Source organism: Musa acuminata, chromosome BXJ2-5 (genome assembly GCF_036884655.1).
Source record: "Musa acuminata AAA Group cultivar baxijiao chromosome BXJ2-5, Cavendish_Baxijiao_AAA, whole genome shotgun sequence".
Taxonomy (NCBI): Eukaryota; Viridiplantae; Streptophyta; class Magnoliopsida; order Zingiberales; family Musaceae; genus Musa; species Musa acuminata.
The window spans coordinates 9,921,458-9,936,724 of NC_088342.1; the positions used below are offsets into that span (position 1 = coordinate 9,921,458).

At 37.8% G+C, this 15,267-nt stretch overlaps 1 protein-coding gene across 1 annotated transcript; it reads left to right on the forward strand.

Annotated features, from left to right (window-relative positions):
* Positions 1–293: 293 nt before the first annotated feature.
* Positions 294–15,114, forward strand: LOC103984922 (clathrin heavy chain 1). The gene is made up of 30 exons (XM_009402499.3): positions 294–893; positions 1,133–1,337; positions 3,864–3,952; positions 4,067–4,145; positions 4,251–4,378; positions 4,978–5,076; positions 5,177–5,285; positions 5,956–6,035; positions 6,118–6,345; positions 6,425–6,490; positions 6,974–7,090; positions 7,372–7,569; positions 7,707–7,823; positions 8,096–8,155; positions 8,331–8,417; positions 8,586–8,669; positions 8,749–8,883; positions 8,962–9,024; positions 9,098–9,202; positions 9,291–9,403; positions 9,501–9,753; positions 9,926–10,062; positions 10,149–10,427; positions 10,525–11,527; positions 11,654–12,139; positions 12,261–12,431; positions 12,512–12,697; positions 14,048–14,170; positions 14,294–14,404; positions 14,503–15,114. Exons 1-30 carry the CDS (start codon positions 849–851, stop codon positions 14,662–14,664), a joined length of 5,118 nt encoding a protein of 1,705 aa, XP_009400774.2. The 5' UTR covers positions 294–848; the 3' UTR covers positions 14,665–15,114.
* Positions 15,115–15,267: the final 153 nt, after the last annotated feature.

A 15,267-nucleotide genomic window follows, 5' to 3' on the forward strand; every position in this document is an offset into this window, starting at 1 on the left:
ATTAACTAACTAATTCAGTCGTTTATAAATGATAAAGTGCTAATCACATTAACTCGTTTCGTTATTTAATATTAATAGTTGACGATTCTTCGTATCATAACCGTCCATAGGCACCGGATGACCAGAGAGCGTCAGATCGCTATCAGGCTGGCGCCTTGCCAATGGACGGCCTGGAAGACCGTACCGTGCAGGTCCCACGCGCTAACGGAAGAAAAGGTCCAACAGTCGGATGGGGTCCACGGCTCAGCCATGGGACCCAATGAATGCTCCGTCATTCGCATCCTCCGCCAGCGATGACAGGCGTCGGGATTCCCTTCGATGTCCGTGACTCTCCGGTCAATTAAGTAACATGAATCAAAAGCATCGCAGTTGAACGATGAATATGATGAAATTTATGGGTAGCTTTTGGTAGAAGCCAAGGGAGGCGTCTTGCTGGTCCCTGTCTGAGCCGCGCTCCCAACTCCCTCACGACGACGTCGCATCACAATTGCAGGACACTCCGTCATAGTCGCGATCGCAAGATGAAATCAGGACCGCTCGCTCGCTCGCTCGCTCTGGTCGATTCGTGCGGTCGTCATGATGGATTCAAAAGTCGCTTCCGCTCCAAGCTTGACAATTCCATTTCTAATAAATCCGATGCATTCGTCGTCGCCTTAGTCTTCGCCTTCGTGTCTTTTCCTTTCTTTTAATTTATTTTCTTCACCATTTTAAGCAGTGCTTTATTGATCGAAATTACTTTTCTTGCCGTCACCTCCTCCTCCTCCTCGCTCATCGTTTTCGCTTTTGCTCCGGAGGAGTGCCCGCGAGGGTTCTTTCGGTCTTCGCCTGAAGCCCCCGACCCGATCACCATGGCTTCGGCCAACGCTCCCATCGCCATGCGGGAAGTCCTCACGGTGGGTAAACTGAGCCCCACCCCTCTTCCGATTCCTCCCCTTCGCATATCTTCTTCACTCGGATTGTTATACTCAAGTTTGGGTTTGGCCGGTTTCTTGATTTTGATTTAGTCATGATTCAGTCTTCTGGAACATGTCGATGCTGAATTATGCTACTCGACGTGCCCTTCTCAAGGAAGTTCTTGGATCTGCTTTGATCCGTATCGTTCTCTCTGATGGGTGTTTCATTTTGATGTCAGCTCCCCAGTCTCGGAATCAACCCTCAGTTCGTCACCTTTACGCATGTGACCATGGAATCGGACAAGTACATATGCGTCAGAGAGACGGCTCCGCAGAACAGCTTGGTTATCATCGACATGAGCATGCCCATGCAGCCGTTGAGGAGGCCGATCACGGCAGACTCGGCTTTGATGAATCCCAATGCCAAGATCCTCGCTCTGAAAGGTTTTTGTTTTTTTAAATGATCTCCTTCTTGTTTAAGATATTTCGGGTGTAGTGTCATACGGTTGCTGCTATTTGCCTGATTTTCTGCTAGCTTCGTATTTTTATCTATAATTTGATTTGATCATTTTCTCTTCCACTACTATGGAAAAACTATTGTAGCAGAATAAATTTTTCTTTGTGTATCAAATTGGGCTCCTCACCAAAATACTAATTTGTTACAAAAAAAAAAAACTAGAGCAGTATAAACAGTAGAATAATGAATTAATCACAAAGTGAGACACCAAATTTTTACGTGAAAAACTTAACGCCGGAAAAAATCATGGGACCATTGTCCATTTCAAATCTCCACTATCACCAATAATGATAATAGGTTTTCAATAAGTTTTCTTTATAATAACTAGAGGATCACAATAATATCAAGAACACATATCTTGGTTCAATAATAACAAATCATTATCACCATAAATGGATTTTATCAAAGAAAAAGTTTAGATCTCACCAAATGGATATATAAGAAAAGTACCTTAGAGAGGACAAATCGTAGATCGGCACCGTTAGGATTGTAGAGCTTGTTGCAAGGATTCTCTACACAAAATTTTGGCTAAAACCGATGAAGTTTTGTCACTTGATCGTCTAGTAAAAGCCTCCAAACCTTAGCTTTCTCCCTCCTCTCTCTGTTCTTTTTTTGCACCGCCACTGTTTCCACAATTCATTCGCACATCTCTCACTTCGCGCATGTCTCCACTTCCCTTTTCTACCTTTTCCTTTTTTTTAATAGATCAGATTTGGGTTCAATGCCCAAATCGTCCAGTCCAAGCCCACCTATGGGCTGGACCCAACATCATGTACTTAGTTAATTATATACTGTAGCTCTGATGTGTTCCCGCAGCTTCGACTGTATCCATTTATTTTCATAAGCTTAAATCTTTTACTTAATGCATGTCATTGTGTATGTTGGATTTGCTTGGGTGTAGAATTGGTGCACACTATCTAATTATAGGTTGTTTCGTCTACTGATGTCTGCTATGCTTTTGGATAACAAATGATCTACAATCGTAGCTCCATTAATTGTGATATGACATATTTATGTCTATGAAACCAAGAAAACATCTAATCTCCCTGAGTCAATCCAAAATACCAAACCATTCGATATATTGAAGAAAAATCCATCGATTTCCCGAATCTTAGTGTACCGATGACCTTAAATAAGGAAACCAATTAAGACATCAAAATTTCACTAATCATACTTAATCTAGATTAAAAGCAGTTTGAATCGGTAACGCATGAAAAAGGCAAGAAAACCTAGTCCTAACTAACTTATGGTTTTACACCTCCATTTGCTATTGGCATAGGAAAACTCTTTTTGCTAATGGAGTGACCCTCTTTCTTTTTTGTTTGTGATTCCCTGTTTTCTTGTGTTTCAGCTTTGGTGCAGAATGGGATCCAGGAAAAATTGTAGAGGCCATGACCTAAGATAATCTACTTTTGGCGCTGAAAATGTTTATCTGACCCGTTTTCCAATTCACTAAACCTGCTTGAGAAGGTTCGAGGTGGCTTGTGCTGTTTGGTCACCTCCTTAAGGAGAGCATATTGCCAAGCGCCTGTCCAGATAGACTTCTATTGAGAGGACCATTACGTTGTTCATCTTTTTAAACACATAATTCCACTATACAGCCTGCACCAAATATACTGACCAGTATTTCCTGGCCAACTGCATACTAGTGTGCAGTATTCCGACCATACTGAATTAAAATGACATTGGAATGTTCTTTAGTTTTATCTTTTCAACAGTATGGCGGTGTACACTGTTGTTTAGTACCAAGGCACCATACCATTTCCAAAGTTGGACCAACATCAGGAAAGGATTGGTTTTAAATCCTTGTTATAATATTGGTCGTGCTGTAATTTTACTGATTTAAAAGATCTAATATTTATTTTCAAAAGTATTAGGTACTGATATTCTATCTTATTTAAGGACTTTTTGGCTTTTGATCTTTGGGCTTGTACACAGTTTGTCCTAACAAAAGGGGGAATTCTTTTTTTTCCAGTGCATCATTTTGACTATAACGAATAATCCACAGGATTTTTGTTTTATGTGACCATGAAGCAATTGGTGAAGTTTTCATCTAAGAAACAAGAGGTGAAAAAAAGAGAGACAAGAATAAGCAGAGTAGTAACAAACTTTTTGTAGCTCTGTGCTCTTTGACCTCCCAACACATCATCAAATGTAGATCAAAATTTTCTGGTATGCAGATTAAAATTGTCATTACAGTGATCTGTTGTTATGCAAGCAACTACTTGATTGCTAGTCCAATTAGGTGACAGAAGGAGAAAACTAATTCTTCTTTACATTGGCCACTAGGGTCTCGGTAAATGGAAATATGTCTTTTGGGGTTTTTAGTAGACTTTTGGTGTAAGCAAATGCAACACTTACTTTTGGTTATTAGAGGCTCTTTGAGATTTTTACTGTCATACTGTCGACTCTGTTTTAAATTGTAAACTTAGATTACCTTTGGGGCTTTGCAGCACAATTACAGGGATCCACACAGGATCATCTTCAGATTTTCAATATTGATCAGAAGACTAAAATAAAATCTCACCAGATGCCTGAGCAGGTAAAACTACAATGAATATAAATGCTCTTTTTTTACCCTGGCTACCTTTCTCTATTTCTTTTGGTTTCTAATTTTTGGGGGGCTGAACTCTTTATTCAATTTGAGCACCTGCAGGTTGTCTTCTGGAAATGGATTAACCTGAAAATGTTGGGAATAGTTACACAAACTTCGGTCTATCATTGGTCAATAGAAGGTAAACCTCATCTGCAGAATGAATCATTCCAATGAACCAAATTAGTTATCCAGTGTTGTTTTGTGGTGAGTTATGCAATCTAATATTATTTTTCTTCATATTCAGGTGAAGGTGAGCCTGTCAAGATGTTCGATAGGGCAGCTAATTTAACAAACAATCAAATCATCAATTATCGTTGTGACCCTTCAGAAAAATGGCTTGTTCTCATTGGAATTGCACCTGGAGCTCCTGAGGTTACATCTGATTAAGCTGAATTAAATTTGTTAAAAGTTTCCTTTTGTCAATGTTATCTTTTGCTGTTTGTAATTATCACAAAGGTAGGTCATGACTTTGATGAATTTTGACAATTTTGGTCAAGTAATTATAGAATTTTGACATTTTGCGTGAAATAGAAGCTTGGGCTGATCAAAATCTAATATCTTCTCTATCAAAATTCTGGATTTTATTAGACATTCAGTGGTAATATGTACTGAATTGTGGTTTGTAATTTGTATGACATAGACAAGCCACGAGTCAGCTAAAAGAACTACACTGGCCATTCAATTTATTGGTATCTTCTGATATGTGGATGGTATAGGCTTCTTAATATATTCTTGCTTGAATCTGGAAAGCTACATGCCATATTCTTTTTATTCTGCTATAATTTTTTCTATCAGACATTGACCCGTAATTTTGCCTTTATGCTGTTTTCACTTCTTCTGCTTCCTTCCATAACCTTTTCTTCCTACTTTGACATCCAATTCTTTTCTTTGTTTTTATGTGCTTTGGTTGCTCTACTAAGTGCAGTAATTTCAATCTTGTGTCTCATTATCCCATGCAATCTTGGCTGCAGAGACCCCAACTGGTGAAAGGACATATGCAGCTTTTTTCAGTGGAACAGCAGCGCAGCCAGGCACTTGAAGCACATGCTGCATCTTTTGCATCATTTAAGGTCTGATTATTAAATTCGTTCCTTTCTTTAATGCGCTTGCATGTTCTAGTGTATCTTTTTATGATATTCCATTTGAACCTACCTCTTATGTCACTAACAGGCTGCTGGAAAAGAAAACCCCTCTACTCTTGTTTGTTTTGCCTCGAAGACCACTAATGCTGGACAGATTGCCTCTAAGTTGCATGTGATTGAACTCGGAGCCCAACCAGGTTGTATAAAATTCTGAATATGTTTCTCTTGAATTTGGAAATTGCTATTTAGATAATGCAGTGTTTCTATTTTCAGTTTCCCTATTAACTATATGTTTGATTGCTTAGAATTCTGTACAAACTCTTTCAGAGGACAGTTATTTTTCACAAAATGACCTATGGTTATCTGCAATCCTTCTTACTAGTATCAAAAAAATATATTTTTTTTCATTGCCACATTCCTGAAAAGAAATTGGAAAAGGTAAAGAGTTTATCTTGGGATGGTGAGGAGTCATTTATGAGATGAATTTTCTTGCAAACCTAATGTCTGTGGAATTAAGAAGTAACATTCTCTAATATTTGGAAGGATGCTACCATGAAAATAGTATTCCAAATGACCAGATGTATCCTTTTATCCTAAATAGAAGACCTTCTTCATGGGCTTTATACAACAACAACAAAGCCGTAAGACTTTCGTCACGGGCTTTATAAAAGTTAAAATTAGATCCCTGCCTTTCCTAACCTTTTTTGTGTTTCTTGTTCAGTTAGCAAGTAATCACTTTGGTGCAAATTCATGAACTTAATTGAAATGCACTTATTAGTTTCTTTTGAATGATATGTTCTTATTTTCTTCTGTTCTCTTTTTGTTAGCTTTAGCCTTTGTTCTGAAGGTTTGATTTCCTTTTTCCAGGTAAACCAGGCTTCACTAAGAAACAAGCAGATTTATTTTTTCCACCAGATTTTGCTGATGACTTCCCAGTGGCAATGCAGGTAATGAATAGAACTCTACCTTTGTAGTCTCCATAAGATGTCTTTAACCTGCCATCAGCCTAAGCATGTGTTTTTTTTTCAGATCTCACAAAAGTACAGTTTAATATATGTGATCACGAAGCTCGGTCTGTTGTTTGTTTACGATCTTGAAACAGCAACAGCAGTTTACAGAAATCGAATTAGTCCAGATCCTATATTCTTGACCTCAGAGGCTTCAACAGTTGGTGGATTTTATGCTATCAATAGGAGAGGGCAGGTTTTGTTGGCTACTGTTAATGAAGCAACCATTGTGCCATTTGTCAGTGGTCAAGTAAGCACATCAGTATTTTTTTAGTTGGATCATATATGGAATGCATTGAAGTATCTCTAATATGTGGTGCTTGTTGCAGTTGAACAATCTGGAGCTTGCTGTTAGCCTTGCTAAAAGAGGAAATCTTCCAGGGGCAGAAAATTTGGTAGACCATAAGTTTCCATTTCTGAAATAATTTTTTTTAGAATGAAAAAAAAAAATCTTAGTCATGGATTACTTGTTAGACACATGCTGTTGATAGGATGTGTTTCCTTGGGGAGGGAGAGTAGTGCCTCCATTAGAACAATAGAGGAAGAAAGAGAGAACTAAAATTGGAACTAAAGAAAATAACAATCAACCGTGCCTGCTGGCAATATAAGCTTACTTATATGTAGGAATTCTGAGAGAGAGTTGATATTGTTATCCCATCAAATTTACTAAAGGACACATATAGATTTTTTAGAATACAAATATTAATAGTAAATAATTTTATTTTAAACTATGCTATACCAATATAGGGACTAGAGGAATTGCTAGTAAAGTGGCCTATTACAGAGACTTTCCTTTATTGGTTGAAGTTGCAGCCAGGTCCTAGAGCACCTAGGATTGATGTGAATGCATTCCTGATTAGCTTTTTCTGTTCCATCAGGTTGTGCAAAGGTTCCATGAATTGTTTTCTCAGACAAAATACAAGGAAGCTGCTGAATTGGCTGCTGAATCTCCAAAAGGCATCCTGAGAACTCCAGAGACTGTGGCGAAGTTTCAAGTACTTGCTTCCTGTTCTTCTGTTCTTTCACTTCTGCTCTGATATATAGCATTATAGAGCGTGAATACACTGACTGTTGTCTTTGAAATTTTAGTAAAATTTATGATAAATTTTAACTGCATTTAATGTTAACTTGTAGTAATCTGTCCATTTCTTTACATTTCTGGTTGTAGAAACCTGCGACAGGAAAAGTTATACATTCACTCAAATCCGATTTTCAAATGTTCATAGCTTGAGGATTGGTGCACCTTTTACTAAGTGTCTTTATACACTTTGTGCAGAGTGTTCCTGTGCAATCTGGACAGACACCACCTCTTTTACAGTACTTTGGAACATTGTTAACAAGAGGAAAACTTAATGCTTTTGAGTCTTTGGAGTTATCTCGCCTTGTTGTAAATCAGAACAAAAAGAATCTATTGGAAAATTGGTTGGCTGAAGACAAGCTTGAGTGTAGTGAAGAACTTGGGGATCTTGTGAAGGTGGGTTTTTGACTTCTATAAAAGAACCTTACTGGAGATCCTGTAATTACAATTTTTTTGTTACTGATTAGTTACTACAGAAAATAGGACGCAACTTATTCGCCTTTTTTCATCTTTGATTGCTGTTCCACCTGTAGACTGTGGACAATGATCTAGCATTGAAAATCTATATAAAAGCCAGGTGTACTCCAAAAGTTGTTGCTGCTTTTGCTGAACGAAGAGAGTTTGACAAGATACTTATTTATTCGAAGCAGGTACTTATTGCTAATTGATTTGTGAAATGTCAAATCAAGCACCAACTCAAATTTTCTTTTGTTTTGTGGAATATATGTTCATTCATATGAGGATCAAATGTTATAACACATATGTAGCCACATGCATCAGAGTTCATGCACCTGTAAAGTGCAAACCACAGAACATGTCTAAGGGGTTAATGAATCTTTATTTCCATGCTACAAAAGGCTTCTGTAGTAAGGTCAACCAAAAATTATGGATCATACGTTAACAAGCATGTCACTGAATGCAGGTGGGATACACACCAGATTACCTTTTCCTTCTGCAAACAATTTTAAGATCAGATCCTCAGGTAAGATTCTGTTCTTTGGACTAATTAAATGGTTCTGGTAATTGAAGAAATAGATAAATTGTTATGGGAGATGTTCTATAATTTACATGCTCCATCTCTTTTCTCACTTATTTCATTCATTCTTGTCTAGATTTCCATTTATAGTTGTTGAATCAGTAATTTTTTTGCATGGTAGGGAGCAGTTAATTTTTCTCTCATGATGTCCCAAATGGAGGGTGGCTGTCCGGTGGATTACAATACAATTACTGATCTTTTTCTCCAGGTTTATTTAATTTGTCATGTGCTGAGTCTCATTCTTTAAAGGATACTTTTGGACCAGTGTCTTTGTTTGGAAGTGCTAGCACACCATATTTCGCTTGATCTACTCCTTTTATCTAATTTGGCAGATGGTGAAGTTATTTTTTTCTTGGTAATGGCCTTTTTTGAGCAGAGAAATATGATCCGGGAGGCGACAGCTTTTCTGTTAGATGTTTTGAAGCCCAATTTACCTGAGCATGCCTTTCTTCAAACTAAGGTGATGCTTTCTGCTTATGTTTGTTTAGTGTTCTCAGCATTCATCTTAGTTATCATTTTAATCCTTGTCAGGGTTGCAGGTTCTGGAGATCAATTTGGTGACATATCCTAATGTTGCAGATGCTATATTGGCTAATGGAATGTTTAGTCATTATGATCGTCCTCGGATAGCTCAGCTGTGTGAAAAGGCTGGCCTTTATATACGAGCCCTTCAGGTGAATGTTTCTCAGTACTTATCTTGAACTGATTTTTTTCTATTGCAGTTTATTGAACCATTCCTGTTTGTGCCTCAGCATTACACAGAGTTGCCTGATATTAAGCGTGTGATAGTGAACACACATGCCATTGAACCACAGGTGTGCTATCCTTTGTTAGATATTTTAATTGGATAACTATTTTGGTAATAGATTAGATCTACCTGTCCTCCAGGCACTTGTGGAGTTCTTTGGTACTCTTTCTAGTGAGTGGGCTTTAGAATGCATGAAGGACCTTTTGCTTGTGAATCTGAGAGGCAATCTTCAAATAATTGTACAGGTATAACTTCTTTTGGTTTTTTTTTCACTATAAGATACTCTGTATCACTTAACTAATATCAGCTTAATACAATCTTATGCTTTGTCAGACTGCCAAAGAATATTCTGAGCAGTTAGGTGTGGATGCTTGTATACAGCTATTTGAGCAATTCAAGTCTTATGAAGGTCTTTACTTCTTCTTGGGATCATACTTGAGTTCCAGGTACTTGTTTGACATGCAATTTCTTCTGGGTGAGAGGTTTGCAATTATGACAAGGATGTTTTTTTTTTTTTCATTTTTTCTTATACATTTGAAACAGTGAAGATCCAGATATACACTTTAAATATATTGAGGCAGCAGCCAAAACTGGTCAAATTAAAGAAGTTGAACGTGTAACAAGAGAATCCAACTTCTATGATCCAGAGAAAACAAAGAATTTCCTGATGGAAGCCAAACTTCCTGATGCAAGGCCTTTGATAAATGTTTGCGACCGTTTTGGTTTTGTTCCTGATTTAACTCACTTTTTGTACACAAACAATATGCTCCGATATATTGAAGGTTATGTCCAGAAAGTAAGATAAATTTCCCTTTATGCCATTTTAAATTTTTACAATACTGTTTATATTTATTATATAGAAACATAGGGCTTTAAGATTGCTGTATTCATGACTAGTTCATTAGAACTATCAGATCTTATAGAGTAACTTCACAATTTTTTTTTGTTTTTTTTTGTTCTTATGATAGGTGAACCCAGGCAATGCACCTATGGTAGTAGGACAGCTGCTAGATGATGAGTGTCCGGAAGATTTTATAAAGGGTCTGATTCTTTCCGTTCGTTCTCTCCTTCCAGTCGAGCCTCTTGTGGCTGAATGTGAGAAGAGGTTTGTGACATCCCCCACTCTAGCTAGTACTTGTTAAAACAACCTTTCTCAACTAATATCTTCGGTTATGTTCTATGGACTAATAGGAACCGTCTGCGACTACTCACACAATTTCTGGAGCATCTCGTGAGTGAAGGGAGCCAAGATGTGCATGTTCACAATGCTTTAGGAATGATCATCATTGACAGCAATAACAATCCGGAGCATTTTCTGACAACAAATCCATACTATGATTCACGTGTTGTGGGCAAATATTGTGAAAAACGGGATCCCACACTTGCAGTTGTCGCATATAGACGAGGTCAATGTGATGATGAACTTATAAATGTCACTAATAAAAATTCGCTGTTCAAGTTGCAAGCCAGGTACATCTCTTTTTTCTTTCAAGTTATTTTAGAAATGTCTCTCTTGTTTTGTCTCTGTGGTCCACTTAAATTATTTGGTATATAATTTTAATGACAGATATGTCGTCGAAAGAATGGATGCTGATCTGTGGGAGAAAGTTCTTGTTCCTGAAAATGATTACAGAAGGCAACTCATTGATCAGGTTGTTTCTACTGCACTGCCCGAAAGTAAGAGCCCAGAGCAAGTCTCTGCAGCTGTTAAAGCTTTCATGACTGCTGATCTTCCACATGAACTGATTGAATTACTTGAAAAGATTGTGCTCCAGAATTCAGCCTTTAGTGGGAATTTTAATCTGCAAAACCTTCTGATTTTAACTGCCATCAAAGCAGATCCATCTAGGGTTATGGATTATGTGAATAGATTGGACAACTTTGATGGCCCTGCAGTGGGTGAGGTGGCTGTTGAAGCTCAACTGTATGAGGAAGCTTTTGCCATCTTTAAGAAATTCAACTTAAATGTGCAGGCAGTCAATGTCCTCCTGGACAACATTCAAAGCATAGAGCGAGCTGTAGAATTTGCATTCCGTGTAGAAGAAGATGATGTGTGGAGTCAGGTAGCCAAAGCTCAGTTACGTGAAGGTTTAGTGAGTGATGCAGTAGAGTCATTCATTCGTGCAGATGATGCTACCCAATTCCTAGATGTTATTCGGGCTGCTGAGGATGCAAACATTTACCATGACTTGGTGAAGTACTTACTGATGGTGAGGCAAAAGATCAAAGAACCAAAGGTGGATGGCGAACTCATATATGCATATGCAAAGATTGATAGGCTGGGTGAAATTGAGGAATTCATTCTTATGCCCAATGTTGCTAATCTCCAAAATGTTGGTGATCGCTTGTTTGATGATGCCCTGTATGAAGCTGCGAAGATCATATTTACTTTCATTTCCAACTGGGCAAAGCTGGCTAGTACACTGGTCAAGCTCAGACAGTTCCAGGGTGCAGTGGATGCAGCTCGAAAAGCAAATAGCTCAAAGACATGGAAGGAAGTTTGTTTTGCTTGTGTTGATGCTGAGGAATTCCGCTTAGCACAAATTTGTGGTCTAAATATCATTATCCAGGTAATATCAATATGTAATATAAACATTTTCTCTATCTACTTTCTTTTTTGATGTCACCACTAGGTCATCTAGTGGATCTTATCTCCTCTTTAAACTGGATACTGATCGCACAATTTTACATCTCAGGTTGATGACTTGGAAGAGGTCAGTGATTATTATCAGAACAGGGGTTGCTTTAATGAGTTAATCTCCCTCATGGAAAGTGGCCTTGGATTGGAACGTGTTCACATGGGTATTTTTACAGAGTTGGGAGTCCTGTATGCCAGATATCGACCAGATAAACTTATGGAACACATTAAACTTTTCTCAACTCAGCTTAACATTCCCAAACTTATCCGTGTGTGTGATGAGCAGCAACATTGGAAGGAGCTAACCTATCTGTATATTCAGTATGATGAGTTTGACAATGCTGCCACGACTATAATGAACCATTCTCCGGATGCATGGGATCACATGCAGTTTAAAGATGTTGTCGTCAAAGTAGCAAATGTTGAGCTCTATTACAAAGCAGTGCATTTCTACCTGCAAGAACATCCTGATCTAATTAATGATCTTTTGCATGTCCTCGCCCTTCGTGTGGACCACACTCGTGTAGTAGATATAATGCGGAAGGTGTTGACCTGTACTCATGCCATCGTATTTTGCCTTTTTAATTTCACTTTTTGTAGTTAAGGTATAACTACTGTTGGTGTAGAGTAAGGCTATTTAGATAATCAGTCCTTGCATGTACCAGGCTGGTCATTTGCATCTTGTGAAGCCGTACATGGTTGCAGTTCAGAGTAACAATGTAGCTGCTGTTAATGAGGCACTAAACAAAATTTATGTCGAGGAGGAGGATTATGACAGGTTACGGGAATCAGTTGATATGCATGACAACTTTGATCAGATAGGCCTTGCACAGAGGGTAAATTTTTTTGACTTGTTTATTTCAAACTACAATATTATAGTTTAATCCTGAGTCCTGATGAGTCTTGTATGAATTAGATTGAAAAGCATGAGCTTCTTGAAATGAGGCGTATTGCTGCATATATCTACAAGAAAGCAGGAAGATGGAAGCAATCCATTGCACTGTCTAAGAAGGACAACCTATACAAAGATGCAATGGAGACATGTTCACAGTCTGGTGACCGTGAACTTTCTGAAGAGCTGCTTGTTTATTTTATTGAGCAGGTAAAAAATTTGTTAACTGTAGACTACCTTTGGAGTGGTGCTAATTTTAATTGTTGTGTGTTCCTGGTAAGTCATTGAAGAAATGCTTTTCCTTTTTCATTTTGGTGACGTGGTCAAATGCAGCCATCAAAATTTGTTCCTTAATCTTTTTGTCATGTTCTACCTTTTGATTTAAATTTTTAATTGTAAGGAACCCTCTTTTACTGTAGTCATAGATTAGAATAGTAATGTTACTTCACATAATGATAGATACAGTTTATACCAACGGTTTTGCATGTGATTAGAGAAAAAAGTGGTTCTTTTTGTCACCATTTGATGCTTGGCACCATACATTTGCTTCTTTGCAACTTTGTTGTCAAGGATTAAGAGTCATGGAAACATCCTATCTGTCTGCTTTGAAGTGGATAATTGCATCTGTTTGACACCACATGGCCTGAATTGTCTGAGCCCCGTGCATCATGCCTATTGCTTTGTCCTTGTCAATTCTATACAAGTGGCAAGAGTTTGTTCTTCTAGTAGAATGGTTGTATTACTTGCTCAAAGTGGGGACTGTTTTCATAATTGGGTTCAATGAGTTGACCAATGCCTAAGTGGGTAAGAAAGGAAATCTCTTTAAATAATATCATCTTTAGAAGGTGCCTTCTAGTTTTAAGCTATCAGATACAATATATGGAAGCACACTATAATGCAAAATAAAATTACATTTTGAACATATGCATACAAGGCATTTAAGATTAACTTCCTGTGATTAGATTAAAGTTATCAAACTGGTGTGGCTGAAGTCAGGGAACCTAAGTAAATGGATACTGTTCTCATGTGTAATTAAGCTGGTATACAAAGTTGATCAGCTTTAGTAGCAACAGCTATATATAAAGCAACTAAAGCGTTGCATACATGGGTACCAACTACCAAGAATAATCAGTGTATCAGCTGATCCAGTTTTCATTACAGTTACTTTCACTTGATATTATTTAATAATTATGTTCAATAAGTTGTGATCAATGTAACATAAATCCTTGATTGATCATCACATTTAGTGGTTCTTTAAAATTCATATTTCACCATTCACTCTAATGTGAATCAGTTATTTATCATGAACACTTTTTGTGGATAGCGTTAGGGTAATAAGAGCAAGATCTAGATATTATATGAATCATAAAAATTCGTGTTATTATTTTCTCGGAAGGATTAGTGTCATCATGTTAATCTTAGGTAACTAAGAAAATTAAACAAGATCTCCATGCATTCTCATTCCTTATGGTTGTGCTTGGATGAGATCGTACACTCTAATCCATTCACTTTAATTGTGCTTAAATAATGACTGATTTTTTTTTTGGTTTGCTATGACAGGGAAAGAAAGAATGTTTTGCTTCATGTCTCTTCATTTGTTATGACCTGATTCGTCCTGATGTTGCTGTTGAACTCGCCTGGACGAACAATATGCTGGACTTTGCTTTCCCATACCTCTTGCAGGTGATTTCTTTTTTTTATCTTGTGGTTGCAATAGTATCATGCGGTGTGTTCCCAATCACGAAGACTATACACATCGTTTGAAGCCATGTCAGCATCGATGACACACTGTTTTCGTCTCTGTAGTTTATTCGGGAGTATACAAGCAAAGTTGATGAACTTATTAAAGACAAGATTGAAGCACAAAATGAAGTGAAAGTAAAAGAAAATGAGGAGAAGGATTTGGTTGCTCAGCAGGCACGTTGGACGCATTCATTCTTAACAATCCTTTTTTTTTTTTTTTTTTTTCAAGTGTCTTTCTGTTGCCTAACAATGACATTGATTTCCTTTTGCAGAATATGTATGCTCAGTTGCTACCCTTAGCGTTGCCAGCTCCACCAGTGCCTGGTATGGGAGGTCCAGGCATGGGTGGACCTTATCCACCTCCGCCACCCATGGCTGGTATGGGGATGCCCCCGATGCCGCCATTTGGAATGCCTCCTATGGCAACGTACTGAGATGATGTAGTGGGGGAGGGGAAGTGTTACCCAGGAAGAATCCTGGGTTTGGGATGCATCTTCATAAGGTTATTATCTCGTCAATCCTTTTTCTTTCGGTTCCAGGCATTTTGTGATTACCATTAAGGCCCAAAGATTACGAATGGTTTCTGCTTCATAGATCAGAGGATCGTGTGTAGATTTGTATGAAAAGTAGCTGGAAGGCACATATATAGGTTCTTATCATCTCATGTCAATTATAATTGTGTATGTTTACTTTTTGTACCCTACCGCCGGATGTATCCTTTATTGCTTGTTTGCTTTTCTTGAGGTTGTGTGCGAGATTTCTTGTTTCTGTATCCTTTAATGAATTTTGTAAGTGCCTGTACAGTAATAATATTCTGACAGTGCTCATTCGGAAGCAGTTTACAGCAAATAAGCTTCTCTATGAACTATTTGTCTTTCTTTCCAGAGTCAAAGGTTATGCATACTTTTGGAGATGAATGATTTCTAGATGTTTAGCGGCTACAATTGACTGTCATTTGTAAATTTAGGCGGATGATATATGAATGTCATGTAATTTATTAGTTTAAGAGCAGCACATAAGCAGTTTCATTTGTGTAT